Raw genomic sequence first — 23595 nt, 5'->3', positions numbered from 1 at the left:
GTTGAATGCATATGTTAGTGTCTTCTTATATCACATATCAATATTAGCAATCTCATCTCTTCCTGTGCTTATTGGTTTTGGTTACATTTGTGCTTAAGATCATCTATTGTGCCTAATCAGTTCGTAATCTAAATGATAAGAATATATTTTTCTCATCATTGTGCTCTAAAGTTGCTCTTGTTCCTAATTCCATAAGAGGACTTGAATGAGAATTAATTGACACATTAAGAAGCTCTAATAAGCATCTTGGATAACTGGAATTGCTAATCTTGTTTCATTGAGATAAAGTGTTCTATAAAGTGTTTTAAAGATATTACTTTTGTCATCTTGTGTTGGATATTATCGTGAGCATCTTGATTTCAAGTGGTTTAATCTTGTCATATTTGAGCATTTATCAATAATGTCATTGAAGCAATCACTCACATCTGCACTTTCCTTCTAGGTTAGAAGTGCATCTCTAAAATTTACCTCCAAGCATAAGCTTGGTTGTAAGAGAGATAGGACCACCTTCTTCAAACAATTGGAGAAGTCTAGACCCTCATTCACAGTCAACTCAATGACATTGCAGTTCTTTTGCGGGCAATCCTTTGTAAGAACAGAGGCACTTGGGTGGTTGGTGTTGGAATTTCTAAGTTTAACTCGTTAGAAACCCTTCATGTACTTTCTGATTTATTCCTACCTACTTGTTTTGTTAATTAACAAGTTATTTAACATGTAAATACTGGAAATAAATACAAGTACATGCTCAACACATTACGGATCATCAACTGAAGGAAACAGAAACAAGCACACAAATGACACCATTGTTTTTGGACTAATGTCCCCGAAAAAACCCAATGCGGGAAAACCGGTGCAACTATCTGAGGCTTTGATTTATTAAGTAGTTTCAGAATACAATCTGGGTGTCAAATCTGGCTCGCCCAATAGAGAAAAATCTTGGTAGTAGTACCTCTCTACTCGGAAGCGGATATTCCAGCTGAAACCCTGGATAAACACTCCGACAGCTCCACAGCTCCAATCTGTCCAACGAAACCCCAACGTCAGCCTCTCTCTGGCCCAGCGTTAGCCCAACGTCACTCTGGCTTGGCCTGTGTCAACCTCCAGAGGCACTGCGTCAGTCCTCTAGCCCTCTGCGTCACTCATGCTGGCCCTCTGAGGCACTGCGCAACTCTTGGCTGCCTCTGCGTGAACCTTGGCTGGCTCTCCATGAACCCTTGGCTGCTTCTGCGTCCCTCTCTCAGGCTACTGCGCTGATCCTCCTGGTGCTATCTCTGCCTCTCTGCGTCTGTATTCACTGCCTCTTAGTTGCAACTGTGATCACTCTCTCAACTTTCTCAGCAAACCCAGCCCCAGAAAGTCGAAATCTTGATTTTTTGGTGTGTTCTCCAAGTGACCCTCAAGCCTCCTCTTGTACTTTTCTCGTTGACAAATCAACGACCGAGATTAAGTCCCTAATCAACGGATAAGATTAGATTTGACTTGATCCATGACTTTTGGAATATTCTAACACAATTTTATATTAATTCACATTAATATTTTATTTTCCCTAAGTTTAGACTTAGGGACTCCATTAAAAATATTAATTATTTTAATATCTCCCAAACTGTTTAGAATCTGCCCAAAACATTTCTGGGTATTGGAGATCTCACGTGCCTTAGCCTCTCCATCAATTTTCGTGGCTAGTGTACATCCGATGCTACCCCAAATCAACACTTCCTCTTAGCGAGGACAGTGCTCTAGCAATACTCCTCACTGAGTACTACACTGATCATTCGGCATCGGTCCCTGTGTTGATGCTAGGCCTGCTGCCCATCATCTGCACTGTTGCATCCTGTACTGCTACCCATGGCCCTGCCACTGCCACTGCTACATCCGTACTGCAACTCCCTCTGCATCTGTGCTGCTGCCCATGGCCCTGCCACTGCCACTGCTGCATCTGCACTGCAACCCCTCTCATCATGCTACCCATAGCACTACCACTGCTAACTGCTGCACTGTAACTCAGTTACTCAGAAGTAAGTAACTAATCTCCGAACTCTAACATCTCTGTTAGGCTAGAGACACCCTCAATGCTGAAACTCCCTCTATCGCTGACAAGTGATCCCTCTCTGACCTTTGCGCTGCTGCAACAACTCCATGCATCTCGCACTGTTGCACACCTCTTTGTGCCATCCTACACTAGTGCAACACTCTCGTGCTTCTAGCACTGCTACCTCACGCTGTCCTGGGAATCCTGCACTACAGTTCCCTCTCTCGCTTCATCTGCATCCGTCTCTATTGACATCCGCCAATACTGCTACTCCTCTTCGGGGCTCCCGTAGCAAGGTCTAATCCAAGAGGCTAGGTACCTCGAGGATCCTGCCCATCATTGCCTGTAGTCTGTCTGATTACATCTCGATGTCTCCCCACTTTCGTTCAAGTGGTGTGTGTGCATTCATGACACAATCATCGTCTGTCTCCACTTCCTTCTCTGCCCTTGCTGGCGCAGCCTTAGTCTCGGAGGCCTCTCCCTTGCTCTTCTTCCTTGGACACTAGGTTGCATAATGACCCAGCTCCCCACAATAGAAGAATTTGACCTTGGAGAGTTCCTTCTTCTGTTTCTCTTGCTTTCCCTCAGATGCTAGGGCAGCATCCACCTCCTCCTCCTTCTTGATTCTGATCCCCTTGCCGCTGCTTCCTACCTTGCTCAGACTTCTGATCTCTTATTAGTGAAGAGCCGTCCACTTTTCCTCCCAATCTGGAAGGGTTGCCCTGCCCAGTGTGCTCTGGACAAACACCTCCTAGTCTTCTGAGACAACATTCAGGGTTGTTCTCACCATCAATTTTGGATCTAGCATAGCCCCTATGGAAGTCAGCTGATCCCAGACCTGCGTCTGTTATGACCATAACTGATTTTCTAGTAACATCTTTCTCTGCACAGAAGTATGCTGGTACAATTTCTTTAGGACCTCCCACATCTCATCGGCAATATGTGGTACTACATGGTCCTTGACCCCGTCAAGAATGATGCTCTTGGCTCTCGCTATTGCCTCCTCGTACTTGTCGTTATCAGCTGGGTCAACTGGGATAGCTATCATCCTCAAGGCAAAGTGCTTGACACGATTCCTGTCTAGAACGGATAGGATTCTGGCTTTCCAGACTACAAAGTTTGAGGCTCCATCTAGTCTATCCTGGTCTCTTACCCCGTTCACTGCCATCTCGCTGCTCCTCTACTTCCCTCCTGGAAGTTCTTGGTGTGACTCCTTCTAAGCCTCGATTTCCCTCCTAGAAACCCTTCTGCCAATGTCGAGATTCCCCCACTCTGATCGTTAGTGCAGCTACACCACTGATCTGGATTTCTCGGCTAGAAATCCTCGGTGTCAACTCCCTTCTCCTTGGCCTTACCCTATTAGGTACTGTTCTGACTATTGTACCCCACTAGTTCTCCTTTGCAACTTACCCACAACCTCCTAAACCCCAACAAACTGAAGGTTAGAGCTCCTAGGCTCTACGCAATCCCTGCACCGGCAAATCAACGTCCTCAACCAACTGCATCAGCCCTCTTGGCCTCTGTGTGGCTCTACGTGAGCCTGGCTTTACCTCCCTCAGCCTCTGCGCTGCCTCTTCCTAGCTCAATCTTGATGACACAGGGACTGTGTCACCCCTTCCTTGCTGTTACTTTGCTAGGAACAACTTCTGTCACTTGGGACAACTATTTTTTGCTGTTGCTGATCTGCTCGGCTGATGTCCTCAGTTCTCTTGTGATCTGGAACCTGGCTATATGATACCATGTTGGAATTTCAAAGTCTAACTCGTTAGAAACCCTTCATGTACTTTCTGATTTATTCCTACCTACTTGTTCTGTTAATTAACAAGTTATTTACCATGTAAATACTGGAAATAAATACAAGTACATGCTTAACACGTTACAGATCATCAACTGAAGGGAACATAAACAAGCACACGAGTGACACCGTTGTTTTTGGACTAATGTCCCCGGAAAAACCCAATGTGGGAAAACTGGTGCAGCTATCTAAGGGTTTGATTTATTATGCGGTTTTAGAATACAATATGGGTGCCAAATCCGGCTCACCCAACAGAGAAAAGTCTCAACAGTAGTACCTCTCTACTCGGAAGCAGATATTCTAGCTGAAACCCCGGATAAACACTTCGGCAGCTCCACAGCTCCAATTTTCCCCACGAAACCCCAACGTCAGCCTCTCTCTGGCCCAACGTTAGCCCAACGTCACTATGGCTTCACCTACATCAGCCTCTGGAGGCACTGCGTCAGTTCTCTAGTCCTCTACGTCACTCATGTTGGCCCTCTGAGGCACTGCATAGCTCCTGGCTAGCTCTGCGTGAGCCCTGGCTGGCTCTGCGTGAACCCTTGGTTGCTTCTACGTCCCTCTCTCTGGCTACTGCGCTGATCCTCCCGGTGCTATCTCTGCCTCTTTGCTTCTATATTCATTGCCCCTTAGCTGCAACTCTAATCACTCTCTCAACTTTCTCAGCAAACCCAACCCCAGAAAGTCTAAATCTTGATCTCTTCGTGTGTTCTCCAAGTGATCCTCAAGCCTCCTCTTATACTTTTCTCGTTGACAAATCAAAGGCCGAGATTAAGTCTCTAATCAACGGTTAAGATTAGATCTGGCTTGATCCATGACTTTTGGACTATTCTAACATAGTTTTGTATTAATATTTTATTTCCCTAAGTTTAGACTTAGGGACTCCATTACAAATATTAATTATTTTAATATCTCCCAAACTGTTTAGACTCTGCCTAAACCATTTTTGGGTATTGGGAATCTCATGTGACTTAGCCTCTCCACCAATTTTCGTGGCTAGAGCACATCCGATGCTACCCAAAATCAACAGTTTGAAATCCACTGGAGGTATCATTGATGAGGCCTTAGCCTCCTTCCCTTGGACATCTCTCTACAACTTGCGTTAGAGACTAGCTTCAAAAGAATTGAGGGGAAGGATTCATCTAAACTAGCCATATAATTAAAATCTGCCAAGAGCTTTCATCTCACATAGATTTAGGTCCTACACTTCATTTAGGATAGCTTTGTGTTCCACAACAATTGTCCATCCGATAACTTAGAATATTAATCTACATTGTGTGAGTGATTAATTTTAAAAGGCATTGGTCTCTCATTTGTAGTCTTAAAGAATCTAATCAAATTGTGCTAAATAATCTTGCTTGCCTCCTAACTTCTAACCAAGTTGCTAGGCTATTCAGTTGTGTATCCTTGACTTTTTGGTTCCCAACAGACATCTCATCATCTCATTCGTAAGGACTAGCCCCCTAAGCCTACATTTAGGAGAGCTTGAACGGAGAGGGCAGGGATCAGAGTGATAGCCCCTGCCCTAAGCATTGTCGCAATTATGTGTACAATCTGGGCAATAACACTAGGCATCTCATTGTCCTTGAAATTTTGTAAACCCTGGGCTTTGCTTGGATCACCTTAGGTCTCTCTTGCGGTCTCGAAATCCTCGCATGATTGTTATCTTACAGAACCTTAAGAGAGGTCTTTCCTGTTCCCTAGGAAGCATTGACTTGGGTATATCTACTCTATTGAGTATCCCTTTAACCTAGGTCTAGGCTTCCTTCCCATAGCCCTTTCTTGGAGAGCCCTTATCTTGCTTTTGAAGCAAGCAAGCCATAATTTGAGCCTCTCTTTTGAATGGGCTTTTGGAAATCACACCATACCTAATCATTGATCTCATAATTCTAGTGATTCCCTTCATACCGAGACTCTTCCCATCAGTGAAAGTATGTAAAGAGCAGGGGACATTGACTAAGGTGACAATGGGTCCTTGTCTCGTTGTTGCCATTTGGTCTAGTGGTTGTCCTTTAAGTACCTCTCCTAGGATCCCTACTAGATTGTGAGGTAACAGGACCCAGTGGTCATGTGGACCTAGGGAGGGAAAATGATGAAATAGGGCATGTAATGTGCGGAGGGGAATGAAAAATATGAAATGGGAAAACGGGACCACGCTACCAAAGTCGGGGTTTCCCAAGTAGTTCCCATCCTGAAGCTACAAGCCAATAGAAGAGATCCCACGGGACTAGGGTTGAGGATTAACCCCGCCATTTAAGGTGAGGGAACGAGACTACAGTCAAAACCCTTTCTTCTTCCAAGTTACCGAATAATCCATACTCAAAGTTCCTAATGAAAAACAAGCATAAGCACCCAATTGCACAATGAATGACATACCTTTAGGATTGGATGGCCCACCTACAGACATACGCTTTCGATAGATGGTCGAGGGGACATATGACTGGCTCAGGGAGCAGAGATCAACTGACACAATATGTCAGAAACATTGGTGGTTGTCAGATATTTCTGGCTGCCGGCTGAAGACAAATCTAGGAGACAAATTCTCCTATAGGGTCTGCCACTAGTGGTGGGTAACAGGACCTAATGGTTAAGAACATATGTTTCCTTCTTGGAGGTTACATGTGTAAATCTAGAGAGTGGTAGGGCATGTGTACCTTTGTAGAGTAAGCAGTGAAATTGCCGTGCAGAGGGGGTCCCTTGTCCCACAAATGAGGGGGCCTCATGTCAATTTGGTCTCTAGCTAGGACGTGACCTTAAATTAGATTATTATTATTATTATAATATGCACGTATTTGATGTATCCTAGTCATATTAAGTCCTCATTTTCCAAAAAATTGTTGTATCCATTTCAAATACTCTATCCATGTGTTCGCTGTTTGTATCCAATCATATTTTTTATGTAACTTTTTCCTGATTTCGGATGGTGATATGATATGCACTGCTCTTTCATTATTTTATGTCCTGTATTTTAATGTCCTATCGACTCATTTTGGTCGTTAGGGGACACAAATATAATTTCTCTCTGTCTATTCGTATTCATGAATTTGTCTTAAAAAACTGCAGTGTTTACATATTGATAAAATATTATTGGAGCAGTTAGTGATTCTTTTGTCTTGATTTGTGTTATATATGCAGACCCATATTCCTCCATCGCAGGAGCAACAAAATCAACTTCAAGCAAAGCATCAGCAGGTTGTTCACATCAACATCTTGTAATTGCAGGGAACATACTTGATAATTCTACAAGTGGATCAACACAGTTACTTTGATTAATGCATTCTCTGCTAGATGGTTATTCTATAATTAATGTTCTTTTTCGATACCAAGCAGGACAGACCATCATATCAAAATTATCCAGGGAGGCAATATCTTCCTGGCTCAGCTCAACAGCATGGCATTACCCAGAATACTTCTGCACAAGGAAGTCAGTCGAAGCATCATTTGTCTGGAACTAGCAATCCTGCAAATTTATACAGTGCAAACCAGAATTTTTCAGCTCCCCAAATGGTATCTTTCTTTCTGGGGCCTAGGGAGGGTGATGGATGTTAAAGAGACTAAAGATGATTGCTTAGATGTACAAATTTGGTGTAATCTTCTTATTCACTTTGGTCATGTTAATGTGCATACCATAATTCAATTTTTTTAAGAAGAAAGGGTCATAAATGAAAGATTTAAAGTGAGTTAATTACCTTGTTAGGCTGAGACAATACATGTCTGTTTAGAGACTAAATCTTTGATGACTGATATATATTCACCATTGACATTTAATAGCAAACTCCACACGCACTCGATGAATGCTTTTTCTATCTTTATTAATGGACAATATTATCCACGTTTTCTATATACATATATTACATGGTCACCATACACACTATAGAATCTGTCAAGTTCTGCCCCTATATGATGGGAGAAAATAGTAAATACTACACCATTTGCTGGTTTATTTTTGATTGGCTAGACAATCTACGGACTGATAGGAATAGGATACATCATGATTTTGACTTGAGCTTTCTTTATCTTTGATTGCTGACATGTTTTATTATTTCAGTCACTCTTCTGGCTTGATTTGTTAAGGCGTATATGCAGTGTCACGTGGAGCAGTCCTTACATTAAATATAATTTAGATATTTTTAAAACAATTGGCATACATTTTTATTTTGGATTGACTAAGTCAAGGTTCTCTGAAGTTTCAATTGTCACTGGTGTAAGGTTTTCTGATGCTGTGGTTGTTTTTGCTTATTCATTCTGTATCTTAGAAATTACATAAAATCTTTGGCTAAGACTGTATAATGATTTTAGTTCATTCCTGACCCTTTTGTGATCCTATACTGATTTAGTGTTACGACTTTCAATATAAATTTGATCTCTACATCTAAAGTGTGCTTTTCCGATAAAATACTAATTTCCTCAATGAAATAAGATAATTTCAGGTTGGAAAATTTGCATTCTGTAGACTTAAAATATCAGGTGACATAGAAAGACACCTACAACATGCTTATTTAAGGATGGTTATACTTGATACCTAGTTCATGCTAGAAAAGAGAAGTAGCTGCATATGGGATTAATGTAAAGGGACTCTTACTAGAAAATCTAGCACCTTAGTGCAAAGCCTTACTAAGTGCTCTAGATTAAGGGCAACAACGTGATTAGCTACCACTATCACTGTAGTAACTGTTCCCCTGCTGTTCCGTGGATGGATATGTTATCCCCACAGAGGAGGCTCTCCTGGCAGATCTTGGAGAATGGATAATCCAGGGTTTCCTAGAGCATATACACTTCAAGGATTTTGCTAAATAAAACACCCAAAGATGATATTCAATAAGGTAGGGCTCAGGCTGAGATGAGAGATAATTCAAGGTAATGAGTTCAAAATACCTGCAGCTAAATTTAGAGGATATGATGTAATGTCCGCTACTGTAATTAACTAGTAATTTCTTGTTTCTCTACAATTCATACATTTTGTCAAACACTTTGCAGGCAGACATTTCGTCAAACACTTTGTAGGTAATTAAGTATGAAGGTATATTTTCCATGTTTCATGCTTCAAGAGGGTGTTGGGGCAACAAGTTACAACAACAGTGGAGTTGCCTCCACTTGATGATGAGGGGCACCTGATTTTAGAACCGGAGGCCATCTTGGAGACCAGGGAAAGGAAGCTCAGAAGTAGGATCATCAGAGAGTACTTGGTGTGTTGGAAGAGCTTACCAGATGAGGATGCTGCTTGGGAGGGTGAGCACATACTTGAGCATCCAACATTGAAATTGCTTGGGGACAAGCAACATTTGGGAGAGGAGAGCTGTAATATCCCTTCCTAAATTAATTTGGAATAGAGTTAATTACTACATTTTGGGGCCAATTTTGGAGATGATGGGGCCCATTCGATTTTATTAGGAGGCTTAGACTTTAGTAGAAGTTATTTTTTTGTGGTTAAGTTATACGTGGGGGCTACCCACACTAGGAGTATATGCACTCCCTAGTTCGAATGCATGAAAGGGGAAGTCGATGGTTAAGTTAGGGACCCATGATGGAGGGAAAATGGAGAGAAAAGTGCTCCAAGAAATCTATAAAAGGAAGTCATCTCTCCTCATTTGATCATCTTTGGCATATTGAATTTCTCTTTGGTTGCTTAAGTTGCTTAGCCGAGTCACTTGCTGTTTAGCAAGAGTTCTTCAAGCGGAGAACTCACCCTTTCTTCGGGGGACTTCGAGTGCCACACTAGAGAGGTTCATCTTCAGTCCTTTAGAGGAGGTTTTCTTTGTGATTTCCAGTAGTTACATCCATCATCTCCAGGTGGTGTGTATTCTTGGAGGACACAATGAAGGGAGGCCGAGTTGTGATTGTGACATCTTCTATAGGAGCTTTGGCCGAGAGAAATTCCAGAAGGGAGGCATAGGTGTTGGGCTGCCATTTTGGAGAGTTTTGGAGCTAGAGGAGAGTGCTCCCATCTAGTGTGACTTTCGCACACGTGGGAGGTGGAGTTTCAGTTATTGAGGCTGGTCTTTGTCAGGAGAGTTAGGGGAAACACTTGTGGAGGAGATTGCTACTTTTCCGGAGCCTTGGAGGAGGATTTTGTTGATATCTTTGCAGGTCGTGTGCTTCAGTAGTCTAGGAGGGCATAGGGCCTCTTAGAAGTCGATTTTGGGAGGTTCGAACTAGGCCAAACTATTTCTGGGTTTTGGCCAAGAAGCTTGGGGTTAATTTTGCAGCATTTTCTGAGCGCTAGAGGTGAGGTTTCTAGCAGTTCCTTTCCAGCAAGCAGTGCAGTTTTCTGGGTAGCGTACAACATTAGAGGAGCAGTCATTGCCAACATTTGAGATAATTGTCTTACACTTGGGTTCTGTCACACTTGCCATTGAGGAAAGCCTAGGTGCATTCCTCCATACTATTGTACTTGCTCCATTGATTAATAAAATGGCTCAGCTGATTCTTATTTCTAGAGTTTTTATGAGTATTTGCTGATTATTTAAAATTTCTATGTTGTGAATCGTTTTTGCTTTATATATCACTGTTTATCCAAGTTTGGAACATTACATATTATAGTTACCCTTGTACCATGACATGTGGTCTGGATGATTCCCCTTATCCCCACTCCGCTCCATTACTATATCGTTTTCCACTTACGATTTGAGGGATGTACCATGGACATGTCACGCTCTTTAAAGGTTGAAACCACCTAACAGGGTCCTTGATTAACCCCCTATTGAGCTTGGAGGCACTTGTACATGCCAAAGCCCACTATGGAAGGGCATGCCACCATGAACTGCCCCATTGATTGCATGACTTGTAAGCTCTTTTACTCGATTATTCTAATGATTTTTCATATTAGAGGGCAAGGGGATGCATTGGATCTTATACAAGATTACAGGTGGGTCTCCATTTGGGGCTTGGTCTCCCTATACAGGGTCCTAGCCCTCCAGGTGGCCACATTGGCACTTGTAGGTTGAGCGTTGAGAGCCATGGGCCTCCACCATAGCAAAGAGTACTTCATGGATCCCCAACAACACTCATTGATTCCGTGTTCCACCTTTTGGATGAGGATGATGCACCTGGTTCACCATGCCTAGTCGGCTCCACAGTTGCACCATACACTTGGCAGATGTTCGAGGGTTCAGAGGATGTATCCTGTTGTGGATGGAGGGCTTATGCCATCATCCTAGCCCTTGCAGATGGCCTACAAGCATTTTCGATCCATTTGGAGACCCATGAGGATGTCCTTGTGCCTCCACACACACTTGGGAGCACCACAGATTCTTGCTTGTAAAACAAGGGGCCAATCCGTTGTCCACTATGTTTGGAGTCCATTTTTACATCATGGCACCCCTTGGACTTCATTAGGCCTCCTCAAAGGCCCAACGACCCACTATTGAGTTATTTTGATGGGCCTGTCACCAAAAGTATTGTTATTATGCACATTATTTTATTTTAGGGGCATTATTCATTATCACTTGGATTGGTTTATTATCTCTTGTGAGATTTTCTCTATACCTTTTGGAGGACGTGTTTGGATGATATGGATGAATTTTGATGTTTGGATACCTCTCTCTTGTCTTGGAGCTTCTCTATTGACATAATTTGATGATTGGATATACTCTTTTATACATGTAAGTGTTATTTTCATGCTTATTCTTGTTATTTACTTTTGTGACATGAATGTTGTTGGGATTTTTGGTATACATGTCTGAAATTTACTGCTTTTGTATACGAATTGGTGGAAATTGTGATCTTTTATAGTTTTGCATCATGTCTTGGGCCATGTATGAATGTGTGAATGTTCCTAGAGATATTGTATGTTAAATATATCTCGAAAAGGCATCATTTATTGCAAATTGAAATATAAAGACCTTGAAGCAGTTGCTCTCATGCCCTAATGTCATGCGAAGTTGTTTCAAGGCCTCCTTGATTAGGTGAACTCTTTCCAAACCATAAATTTTCCTTGACTCCATCTCCCCCAAAGGACAAGACACTAATCCTCCATAGGTGATCACTTTCAGAGCTTATTTCTTTCACCTTCCCCTCTTATTCTAGGCCTAGCCTCCGTAGGTCACCTAGGGCATCACTTTTCTCCGATTATTTCTTTCACCTCCCCCTCTTAAATCGAAAGCTTCTTTATGCTGCAAAATTATTTAAGTAATTGTAGATAGAACATAAACCATATAAGTCATATGCACAATGAAAGATAGCCAAGAACTCAATGAGACACAGAGAAGTTATGTCAACGACCAGGGAAAAACCCATAAGGGGAAAACCCAACCATATTCTTCTTCTATTAGAAATCAATTCTTCAGTAGAAATACAAAGTACAATGAGAGAATGAAGTGTTGAAATTTCTAAGTCTGACACATTAGAAACCCTTCACGCACTTTACTAATTTATTCCTACCTACTTGTTCTGTTAATTAACAAGTTATTTACCATGTAAATATTGGAAATAAATACAAGTACATCCTCAACACATTATAGATCATCAACTAAAGGAAATAGAAACAAGCACACAAGTGACACTGTTGTTTTTGGACTAATGTCTCTGGAAAAACCTAATGCGGGAAAACTGATGCAACTATCTAAGGGTTTGATTTATTAAGTAGTTTCAGGATACAGTCTGGGTGCCAAATCTGGCTCACCCAACAGAGAAAAATCTTGGCAGTAGTACCTCTCTAGTCGGAAGCAGATATTTTGGCTGAAACCTTGGATAAACACTCTGACAGCTCTACAGCTCCAATCTGCCCCACGAAACCCCAATGTCAGCCTCTCTTTGGCCCAACGTTAGCCCAGTGTCACTCTGGCTTGGCCTGCGTTAGCCTCTGGAGGCACTGTGTTAGCCCTTTAGCCCTCTGCGTCACCCATGTTGGCCCTCTGAGGCATTGCGTAGCTCCTAGCTGGCTCTGCATGAGCCCTGGCTAGCTTTGTGTGAACCCTTGGCTGCTTCTGCGTCCCTTTCTCCGGCTACTGCACTAATCATCCCGGTGCTATCTCTGCCTCTCTACTTCTGTATTCATTGCCCCTCAGCTGCAACTCTGATCACTTTCTCAACTTTCTCAGCAAACCCAGCCCTAGAAAGTCGAAATCTTGATCTCTTGGTGTGTTCTCCAAGTGACCCTCAAGCCTCCTCTTATACTTTTCTCATTGACAAATCAACGGCTGAGATTAAGTCCCTAATCAACGGCTAAGATTAGATCTGGTTTGATCCATGACTTTTGGAGCATTCTAACACAATTTTATATTAATTCACATTAATATTTTATTTTCCCTAAGTTTAGACTTAGGGACTCCGTTAAAAATATTAATTATTTTAATATCTCCCAAACTGTTTGAATCTGCCCAAACCCTTTTTGGGTATTAGAGATCTCATGTGCCTTAGCCTCTCCACCAATTTTCGTGGCTAGGGCACATCCGATGTTACCCCAAATCAACACTTCCTCTTAGCGAGGATTGTGCTCTAGCAATACTCCTCACTGAGCATCACTCTGATCATCCAGTATTGATCCCTGTGCTGATGCTAGGCTTGTCGCCCGACATCCTCTGCGCTGCTGCATCCTGTATTCCTACCCATGGCCCTGCCATTGCTACTGCTGCATCTGTATTGCAACTCCCTCTGTATCAGTGCTGCTGCCCATGGCCCTGCCATTGCCACTGCTACATTTGCACTACAACCCCTCTCATCATGTTGCATCGTGCGGCCCATAGTACTACCATTGATAACTGCTGCATTACAACCTAGTTACTGAGAAGTAAGTAACTGATCTCCCAATTCTGACATCTCCGTTAGGGTAGAAACACTCCTGATGCTGAAGCTCCCTCCGTCACTGACAACTGATCCCTCTCTGACCTCTGTACTGCTGCAACAACTATGTGCATCTCGCACCGTTGCACACCTCTCTGTGCTATCCTGCATTGGTGCAACACTCTTGTGCTTCTCGCACTGCTGTCTCACGTTGTCCTGGGAATCCTGCACTGTAGCTTCCTCTCTCGCTCCATCTGCATCCATCTCTACTGACATCTGCCAGCACTGCTACTCCTCTTTGGGGCTCCCGTAACCAGGTATAATCTGAGAGGTTGGGTAACTCAAGCATCCTGCCCCTCATTTCCTGTAGTTCGTCTGACTACAACTTGATGTCTTCCCACTTTCGTTCAAGTGGTGTGTGTGCACTCATGGCACAGTCATCATCTGTCTCCACTTCCTTCTCTGCCCTTGCTGGTGCTGCCTTGGTCTCGAAGGCCTCTCCCTTACTCTTCTTCCTTGGACACTGGGTCGCATAATGACCCAGCTTCCCACAGTGGAAGCATTTGACCTTAGAGAGGTCCTTCTTTTTCCATTTCTCCTGCTTTCCCTTAGATGCTAGGGCAACATCCACCTCCTCCTCCTTTTTGATTCTGATCCCTTTTCCACTCCTTACCGCCTTGCTTAGCCTTCTGACCTCTTCTTGTCAAAGAGCAGCCCACATTTCCTCCCAATCAAGAAGGGTCGCATTGCCTAGTGTGCTCTGGAAAAACACCTCCTAGTCTTTTGAGACTGTGTTTAGGGTTGTTCTCACCATCAATTCTTGATCCGGTGTGGCCCCTATGGAATTCAGTTGATCCTGGATCTCCTTCAATCGACTCAGGAAGGGGTCAATCTGTTCTCCCTTCTGCATCTGGTATGATCACAACTGATTTTCTAGTAACATCCTTCTCTGCACATAAGTATGTTGGTACAATTCCTTTAGGGCCTCCCACATCTCATTTGCCGTGTCTTTTTTGGCAATATGTGGTACTACATGGTCCTTGACCCTATGAAGAATGATGCTCTTGGACCTTGCCATTGCCTCCTTGTACTTGTTGTTATCAACTGGGTCAACTGGGATAGCTATCGTCCTCAAGGCGAAGTGCTTGACATGATTTCTGTCTAGAACGGATAAGATTCTGGCCTTCCAGACTACGAAGTTTGATGCTCCATCTAGTCTGTCTTGGTCTCTTAACCCGTTCATTGCCATTTCGCTGCTCCTCTACTTCCCTCCTATAAGTTCTCGGTGTGACTCTCTCTGAGCCTTGATTTCCCTCCTAGAAACCCTTTTGCCAATGTTGAGATGCTCCTGCGCCACTGATCTGGATTTCTTGGCTAGAAACCCTCAGTAGAAACTCCCTCCTCCTTGGTCTTGTCCTGTTAGGTACTGTTCTGATTATAGTACCCCACCAACTCCACTCTGCAACTTACCCACAACCTCCTAAACCCCAACAAACTGAAGGTTAAAACTCCTAGTCTCTGCGCAATCCCGGTACTGGCAAATCAGCCTCCTCAGCCAATTACGTCAGCCCTCCTGGCCTCTGCGTGGCTTTGCGTGAGCCTGCCTTTGCCTCCCTCAGTGTCTACGCTGCCTCTTCCTGGCTCAATCTTGATGACACAGGCACTGCATCACCCCTTCCTTGCTGCTACTTTGCTAGGAACAACTTTTGTCACTCGGGACAACTGTTTTTGGCTGCTGTTTCTCTGCTCGCTTGATGTCCTCAGTTCTCTTGTGATTTGCAACCACACTCTAATACCATGTTGAAATTTCTAAGTCTGACACGTTAGAAACGCTTCATGCACTTTACTGATTTATTCCTACCTACTTGTTCTGTTAATTAACAAGTTATTTACCATGTAAATACTGGAAATAAATACAAGTACATGCTCAACACATTACAGATCATCAACTGAAGGAAATAGAAACAAGCACACAAGTGACACTGTTGTTTTTGGACTAATGACCCCGGAAAATCCCAATGCGGGAAAACCATTGAAGCTATCTGAGGGTTTGATTCAATGTGGAAAAAGTCGAAGTCAGGATTAAATCGACAAGGGTCTAGAAATCAAAAAATTCGTTGAAGTCGGGAGTTTTTTGAAAAAGTCGGCAAAAAGTCTGCAAAATTTAAAAAAATACAAAAATATTCATTTTTAAGAAAATCCCGACTTTTTCTATAAAATCCAGTCTTTTTCAATAAAATCCCATGTTAAAAAAAATAAAAAATAAAAAATCGTTTAAGAAACTATCTCATTCACGATTTTTTGGAAAAAGTCTCGATTTAATCCCGACTTTTTCAACTGGGAAAAAATCGGCAAAAAATTGACCGATTTAATCAGCGAGCCAAAAAATTGCATTTTGGGGATTTAATCCCGATTTTTTCCTGACTTTTTCCATACTGGTTTGATTTGTTAAGTAGTTTCAGAATACAGTTTGGGTGCCAAATCCAGCTCACCCAACAGAGAAAAATCTCAGCAGTAGTACCTCTTTAGTCGGAAGCAGATATTCCAGCTGAAACCCCGGATAAACACTCCGACAGCTCCACAGCTCCAATCTGCCCCACGAAACCCCAACGTCAGCCTCCCTCTGGCCCAGCGTTAGCCCAAAGTCACTCTGGCTTGGGTTGTGTAAGCCTTTGGAGGCACTGCGTCAGCCCTTTGGCCCTCTGCATCACCCATGCTGGCCCTCTGAGGCATTGCGCAGCTCTTGGTTGCCTTTGCGTGAGCCTTGGTGGGCTTTGCATGAACCCTTGGCTGCTTCTGCGTCCCTCTCTCCGGCTACTGTGCTGATCCTCTTGGTGCTATCTCTGCCTCTCTACTTCTGTATTCATTGGCCCTTAGCTACAACTCTGATCACTCTCTCAACTTTCTCAGCAACCCAGCCCTAGAAAGTCAAAATCTTGATCTCTTGGTGTGTTCTCCAAGCGACCCTCAAGCCTCCTCTTATACTTTTCTCATTGACAAATCAACGGCCGAGATTAAGTCCCTAATCAATGGCTAAGATTAGATCTGGCTTGATCCATGACTTTTGGAGTATTCTAACACAGTTTTATATTAATTCACATTAATATTTTATTTTCCCTAAGTTTAGACTTAGGGACTCCATTAAAAATATTAATTATTTTAATGTCTCCCAAACTGTTTAGAATCTGCTCAAACCCTTTCTGGGTATTAGAGATCTCATGTGCCTTAGCCTCTCTACCAATTTTCGTGGCTAGAGCATATCCGATGCGATTCCAAATCAACATGAAGAAGTTCACTCAAATCTAAAGAAGATATCTGATATCAGTAGCTGATGCAAACATTGAATCACTTTGGCTCTCCAAGATCTGCTCTTGCTCTTCAAGACTCTCTTTCTCTCTCTCTCAATCTTTCGTTAGACTCCCCAACTCTCTCTTTCTCAAGTTTGAATTGTCCTTTGAGAAGCACAAGTAAATGTGTCAAGTGAGGATGAGAGGTACAAATATGTAGGAAGAGCAAAGAGGTTGAATTCATGAGGAAGCAACTCTTATGCCTCGAGGAGGAGTTCCATATGCCAAAATTGGAGTGTAACTTATGCCATAAAAGAGAGGAGTGTAACTTATGCATTAAAGAGGTGTAAGAGGAATCTTTTTATGACGAGTCATTAAAGTGTGTAAGAGAGTGTAAGAGGTGCGTAAGAGCATTAAAGAGAGAGAGGAATGAATCCATTAAGAGAGAGAGAGTAACATATGCATTAATTGAGAGGAGTTACATATGACATGATTGAGTCTCATGATTGAGAGACTTGAATTTTTTTTAAATAATAATATAATAATATCATAAAGAGGATAATAGTAATAATAATAATGATGATTAAGTTAAAAATTAAACAATTGAGATTGATTAAGGACAAGTTAAGTGAATTTCCATCATGTATATATGATTATGAATTGATGGAAGTTGATTTACTATTTTTGGAAAGTCATGGTTGCAAAGATATATGTGGCTTTATATTTTTAGAAAGTCACTTTAGAAAGGTCATAAATGAAATTCTATTCAAGGAAATTCATCCCATAGTTGTCAATTTTCTTTACTCCCTCTCAGCTAGGGAGGAATTTCTTTCTGATACAAGGATCTTTGCTCTCTTTGCTTTGGAACAATGACGTTACAATCTAATGAAGAAGAATCATCATAGGGGAGATACATCCATCACCCTATACACGCTTGGCGAGATCCCCTTGTCAACACATAACAAGGATCTCACACATCCAAGGCTCATCATTGCTTGGGGGGATCCACTTATCAACACTTGACAAGAATCTCGCTCATCCAAGGCTTATCACAACTTGTGGGGATCCACTTGTCAACACATGACAAGGATCTCACTCATAAAAGGCTCATAAGTGCTTGGGGGGATCCACTTGTCAACACATGACAAGGATCTTCCTCATCCAAGGCTCATCATTGCTTGGGGGGATCCACTTGTCAACACATGACAAGGATCTTGCACATCCAAGGCTTATCATCCATGACAATCCTCTCTAGGAAGGGTCACATCTATTAGTCCAAGCTGCTCCTTGAAAACCAAGAATTTTTCTTTCAACAAAGGCTTGGTAAGAATGTCGGTGATCTGGTCATTGGTCGTTAAATGATGAAGTCTTACTGCTCCTCTGTGCACCATATCTCGGATATAGTGATATTTGGTCTCAATGTGTTTGGACTTGTCACGGAACACGAAATTTTCAGCAAGTCGAATCCCACTCTTATTGTCACAGTAAATGACAGTAGTAACCAATACTTGCTCAAACAACTCTCCAAAGAGCTTCCTTAGCCATACTGCCTCACAGCTAGCCATGTTAGGAATAATGTAGTCTGCTTCAGTCGTGCTAAAGGAAACAAATTTTTTGCTTTCCGCTCATCTAGGATATCATGGTAGATCCTAATTTGAAGCAACACCTTGATATGCTCTTTCTGTCAGTAGAGTTACCAACCCAATCAACATTAGAGTATCCTTGTAGCCTTACATCTTCGACAGTATATCTCAATCCAAGATTGATGGTCCCATGCAGGTAACTCAACACATGCTTTATAGAAACCCAATGTACATGAGCAGGCTTAATCATGTATTGACTTAGAGTATTGACTGCAAAGCATATATCTGGTGTAGTGTTAACTAAGAACATCAATGCCCCAATCAGTTGACGGTACTCAGAAGGATTAGCCAAATCATGTCCTGCAACTTTACCGCAAAGCTTCTTGAAATTCATTTCCATTGGAGTATTCATGGACTTACACTCAGCCATGCCAAACCTTTTTAGTAGTTTGACAACATATTTTCCTTGAGAAAGGAAAATCTCACCAGATTTATGCCATACGTCTAGGACCAAAAAGTAGTGCATCAAACCAAGATCTTTCATTTCAAATTCAAAAGCTAACTCCCTATTACAGTGGAGAATAAGAGGTTCACTATTGGTCATATTTAAATCATCAACATACAATACCAAAATCAAAGGCATTCCTTGAACCGTCTTAAAGTAAAGATTTTGATCTGCATTGCTTCTGGTAAAACCAAGCTTCATCAAGAAGCTATCTATGTGAGCATACCAAGCTCTTGGAGCTTGCTTCAAACCATATAGAGCTTTCTTCAGCCTACACACGAGTTTTTGGATCATGTACTTCAAAGCCTTGTGGTTGCTCCACAAATACTTCTTTAAGGAAGCCATGCAGAAAAGTAGTCTTCACATCCATTTGGTGAAGAGACCATCCTTGGCTAGCAACTAGAGCTACAATAGATCAAATGGTGGTGTAATGGGAAACAAGTGCAAAAATTTCGTCATAGTCTATTCCCTCTTTCTGAGAGAAACCTCTAGCCACAAATCTAGCTTTATATTTTTCAATACTGCCATCAACACCATGTTTAATTTTATACAACCATTTAGAAGATACAACATATTTACCTTGGGGTCTTGGAACCACTTTCATACATCATTATGAATGATGGATTCATCTTCTTCAGCCTTTGCATCTTTCTACACTTGGGCCTTTACAACTTCTTCAAAAGTGCACAGTTCAACTTGCATAATGTTGCTCATGGCTACAACATATTCTTGGAACCGGCAAGGTTTCTTACTTTCTCTGAAAGTTCCTTTGGGGGAAGGATGTTTATCAGCATCTTGAAGAGTGTCACGAAGCCATAAGGGTCTCCTTTTAAAAGGAGGATCACATGGAGGAGGATCCAAAGGATCCATGGGTTCATCAACGAGATCATTTTTAACTTCAGGATCTTTCTGTATTTCAAATACATCATCTTGAATATCAACATTAGAAGGAGGAAGAGGAGTGTCTCTTGCTTTTCCAAGTGTTGGATCTTCATCAAATGTTACATCCCTGCTAAATTCTATATTTCTTTGACTACTTATGTATATTTTGTAAGCTTTAGAATTCTCACAATAACCAACAAACGTACTTTTATTACCTGAAGCTTCCAACTTGTTCCTTTTCTCTTTTTGGACATGGAAGTAGACTGGACAACCAAAGATTCTCAGGTGGCCAACTTCGGGCTTCTCGCTAGTGAATATTTCTTCAATAGTCTTGTTGTTTAGGGCACGGTGAGGAGATTTATTATGAACATAGACAACTGTGTTAGCAACTTCTCCCTGTAGAAACTTTGGTAATTTCTGATCCTGCAACTTTGCTTTTGTGAAAATTTGTAACCCGAAATTCTGCTGCAGTAACTGATTTATTTCACCTACTTATTTCTCACAATAAGTTATTTACGAAATCCCTTCAACAAACATTAAAATAAATTCTACTACAGTTATCACATAATTACATAGAGAAAATAACGCACACAAGAACCAATCACATAAACACAGTTGTTTTTGGACAATTATCCCCGGAAAGACCCAATGTGAGAAAACCAGTGCAGCAGATGAGGGTTTTATTAATCTTCAGCAACAATCGCTTTACAAGGAATGATTTTACAGAGAAACTGAGACACTACTGAGAGAAAACACTTGAGACAAAGTTCATCCCTATCTTGGAAACTTTCTGACACACGAGAGACCCTTCTCCCACTTTTGCGTCACTTCTGCGTGGTTCTGCGTCCCTCTGCATCAACCTGCATGAAGATTGCGTCTCCTGGATCGCGTCTTCCCGTTGCGCTATCTCTCAATACCCCTGCATCACCTCCTCCTTAGTCACTGACTGCTGCTGATGCGCTCCTCTTCCTCCACCCTGTAACTCTCCCTTTGAAATAGATCTCCTTCTCTTTGAGAATCTATTTTCCTTGGGATACTGAGTATATGCTAGTGTGTCTCCAAATAATCCTCAAGTCGTCCCTTACACTTTTCCTGTTGATGAATCAACGGTCTAGATTTAGTCTCTAATCAACGGCTAAGATTAAAATAGACTTAATCGACGTCTCTTAGAAGCTTCTCACCCTTATCTTTATTAATACCCATTAATATTTTTGTTTTCCTAAGTTTAGACTTAGGAACCCATTAAAAATATTAATTATTTTAATAACTCCTCATCTGGGTGGAATTTCTCCAAACGATTTCTGGGTTTTGGAGATCTCATGTATTCTAGCCCCTCCACAAAGTTTTGGAGCCAGAGCACATCCGATGCTATCCAAAATCAACACTCCCTCTTAGCGACGAATGTGCTCTAGTAGTGTTTCCTAATAGAAGCACCACATTGATCCATGGCATCAGTCCTCTGCCCCTCATCTACTGCGCTGCTGCAACTTGTATAGCTGCCCATAACACTACAACTGTCACTCCTACATTTGTACTGCAGTTCCCTTTGAATATGCTACATCATGCTGCCCATAGCACTACCATTGCTAACTGCTGCATTGCAACTCCGATACTTATCCATTTATGTTACTGAAGTGGATTCTTCACCATCCCCATCTTCTCCCTGAAATAAACAAAATTTGTTCTTCCTAAAGCCTTAGTGAGGATGTTTACTACCTGTTCTCCTGTAGGAGTGTACCTCAATAGTACTGCCCCTCATTGGACACAGTCTCTGACAAAGTGACACCTGATATCAATGTGTTTCGACCAATCATGAAATACTGGATTCTTAGAGAGCTTGATGCAACTCTGATTATCACACAAAATCCTGGTCGCTTCCATCCTTTTCCTAAATAGATTCACAAGCAATTTCCTAAGCCATATGGCTTCGCACGAAGCTGTGCTAGCTGCCATCTATTCTGCTTTCGCTGAGCTCAGAGCCACAAATTTCTGTTTTCTACTACACCAGGAGGTCATTCCTGATCCAATGTTGAAACAATATGCAGTTGTACTTTTCTGATCTAATGAACTTCCAGCCCAATCTACGTTAGTGAACCCACTCAGCCTAATGTCATTGCCTTGGGTGTACAATGGGCCATGCTCAACTGTTCCTTGTATATACCTGAGAACATGTTTGGCTGCTGCCCAGTGCGCCCTCTTGGGTTCCACCATGAACTAATTGAGGGTGTTGACAGCGTAACAAATGTCTGGCCTAGTATTGACCAGATACAACAGGGACCCTATAAACTGCCTATACAAGGTGGGATCAATGACTTTATCTTTTGATGCATCAATCTTCTTCTAGTTGGTGGTGATCATTGGAGTAGCCATAGGTCTACAGTGCTACATCCTGAATCTCTTAAAGGTCTCTGTAGCATATCTCCCTTGTCTAAGGAAGATCTCACCCTTCTGTTGCCAAACTTCCAACCCTATGAAATAGTGCCTCTGTCCCAAATCCTTCATGTCGAATTCTGTGGTTAGGTTCTTCTTGTAGTCTTTGATGAGCCTGGATGATCTTGTTATGAAAATATCATCCACATATAACACTAGGATTAGAGGCTCATTCTCTACGAAAAGATAGTAGAGATTAGGATCTGCGTCACTCTTGATGAGAACCATCTTCTGCAAGTAGCCATCAACTCGACTATAACATGCTCTAGGTGCCTGTTTAAGCTCATACAATGCTTTCTTTAGCCTGCGTACATGAGATTTCTTCTCATGTGTCTCAAAAACCTCTGGCTGTTCAATGTATACTTCTTCTTCTATCACATCATTCAAGAACGTCGTCTTGATATCCATCTTATGAATCTCCCACCCCATCTGTGCTGCAAGGGATATCACGGTTCTAATAAAAGTATACCTGGCTACTAGGGCGAAGGTTTCTTTGTAGTCTATCCCTTCCTTCTGAGCATACCCCTTAGCCACAAACCTGGCTTTGTATTTCTCAACATTGTCGTCTGCAACATATTTGACTTTGTAGATCCATTTCGAACCTACCACTAACCTGATCTGAGGCCTAGGTACTACTTCCCAGACATAATTGACCATTATAGAACTGTATTCCTCCACCATAGCATATACCCATGATGCTGAACGACCTCCTAAAAACTAGATGGTTGCCCAACCTGAGCTACTAGGGCCTGGTATCTGTCTGGCTGTCTTTGCTCCCTTTTATCATTCTTGGGTGCACCAGTGAAGTCCTCTGCATCCCGTAGAATCTGTCGGAGTTCTTGGTTCATTCTTCCTTTGGCAGTGGCTACATCTATCAACTCTTCCTCTTCCTAGGATTCCTCCTGTTTTGAAGCTTTGCCTTTAGGAGAATTGCTGGTACTAGCTTCTGCTGGTCGAAGTGGTTGGACCAACAGATCGTATTTTCACTGCTCCTTGGAAGGCATTTCTCAGGATCTCATGAAAGCTCTATTCTCCATGAACTTTACATCTTGCCGAACTACTACCTTCCTACTCCCTGGAAGATAGATTCTATATGCCTTAGCATTCTCGCTATATCCCACAAGATATCCTTTCTCAGCAGTTTGATCTAATTTCTTTCTCTTTTCTTCGGGTATACGACAATATGCCAAACTCCCAAATATCTTGAAATGACTGACTTAAGGTGTCTTCCTGGTGAAGACACTTTTCAGAGTGATCTTTCCCAATGCCCTGTGTGGAGTCCTGTTCTGGACATAAACTTCCATGCCTCATGCTTTTGCCCAAAGGAATTTGGGCATACCCTGATCATACAATATCGCCTTAGC

The 23595-nt window shown here is 42.1% G+C and overlaps 1 protein-coding gene across 1 annotated transcript in view; it reads left to right on the top strand.

The window, feature by feature from the left end:
• LOC149192354 (uncharacterized) overlaps positions 1 to 23595 on the top strand; it is a 257294-nt gene that overhangs the window by 144966 nt on the left and 88733 nt on the right. Inside the window, exons 6-7 of the mRNA XM_089404560.1 lie at positions 6960 to 7016; positions 7155 to 7331. Of these exons, the coding sequence (XP_089260686.1) occupies positions 6960 to 7016; positions 7155 to 7331 (234 nt within the window). The remainder of the gene's footprint in view (positions 1 to 6959; positions 7017 to 7154; positions 7332 to 23595) is intronic.

Source organism: Pinus tabuliformis, chromosome 2_2 (assembly GCF_031772625.1).
Source record: "Pinus tabuliformis cultivar Carrire ecotype Pingquan chromosome 2_2, CPIR1, whole genome shotgun sequence".
Classification (NCBI taxonomy): domain Eukaryota; kingdom Viridiplantae; phylum Streptophyta; class Pinopsida; order Pinales; family Pinaceae; genus Pinus; species Pinus tabuliformis.
Note: the sequence above shows the minus strand (reverse complement) of the source record. Positions and strands in the feature narration are given on the sequence as shown.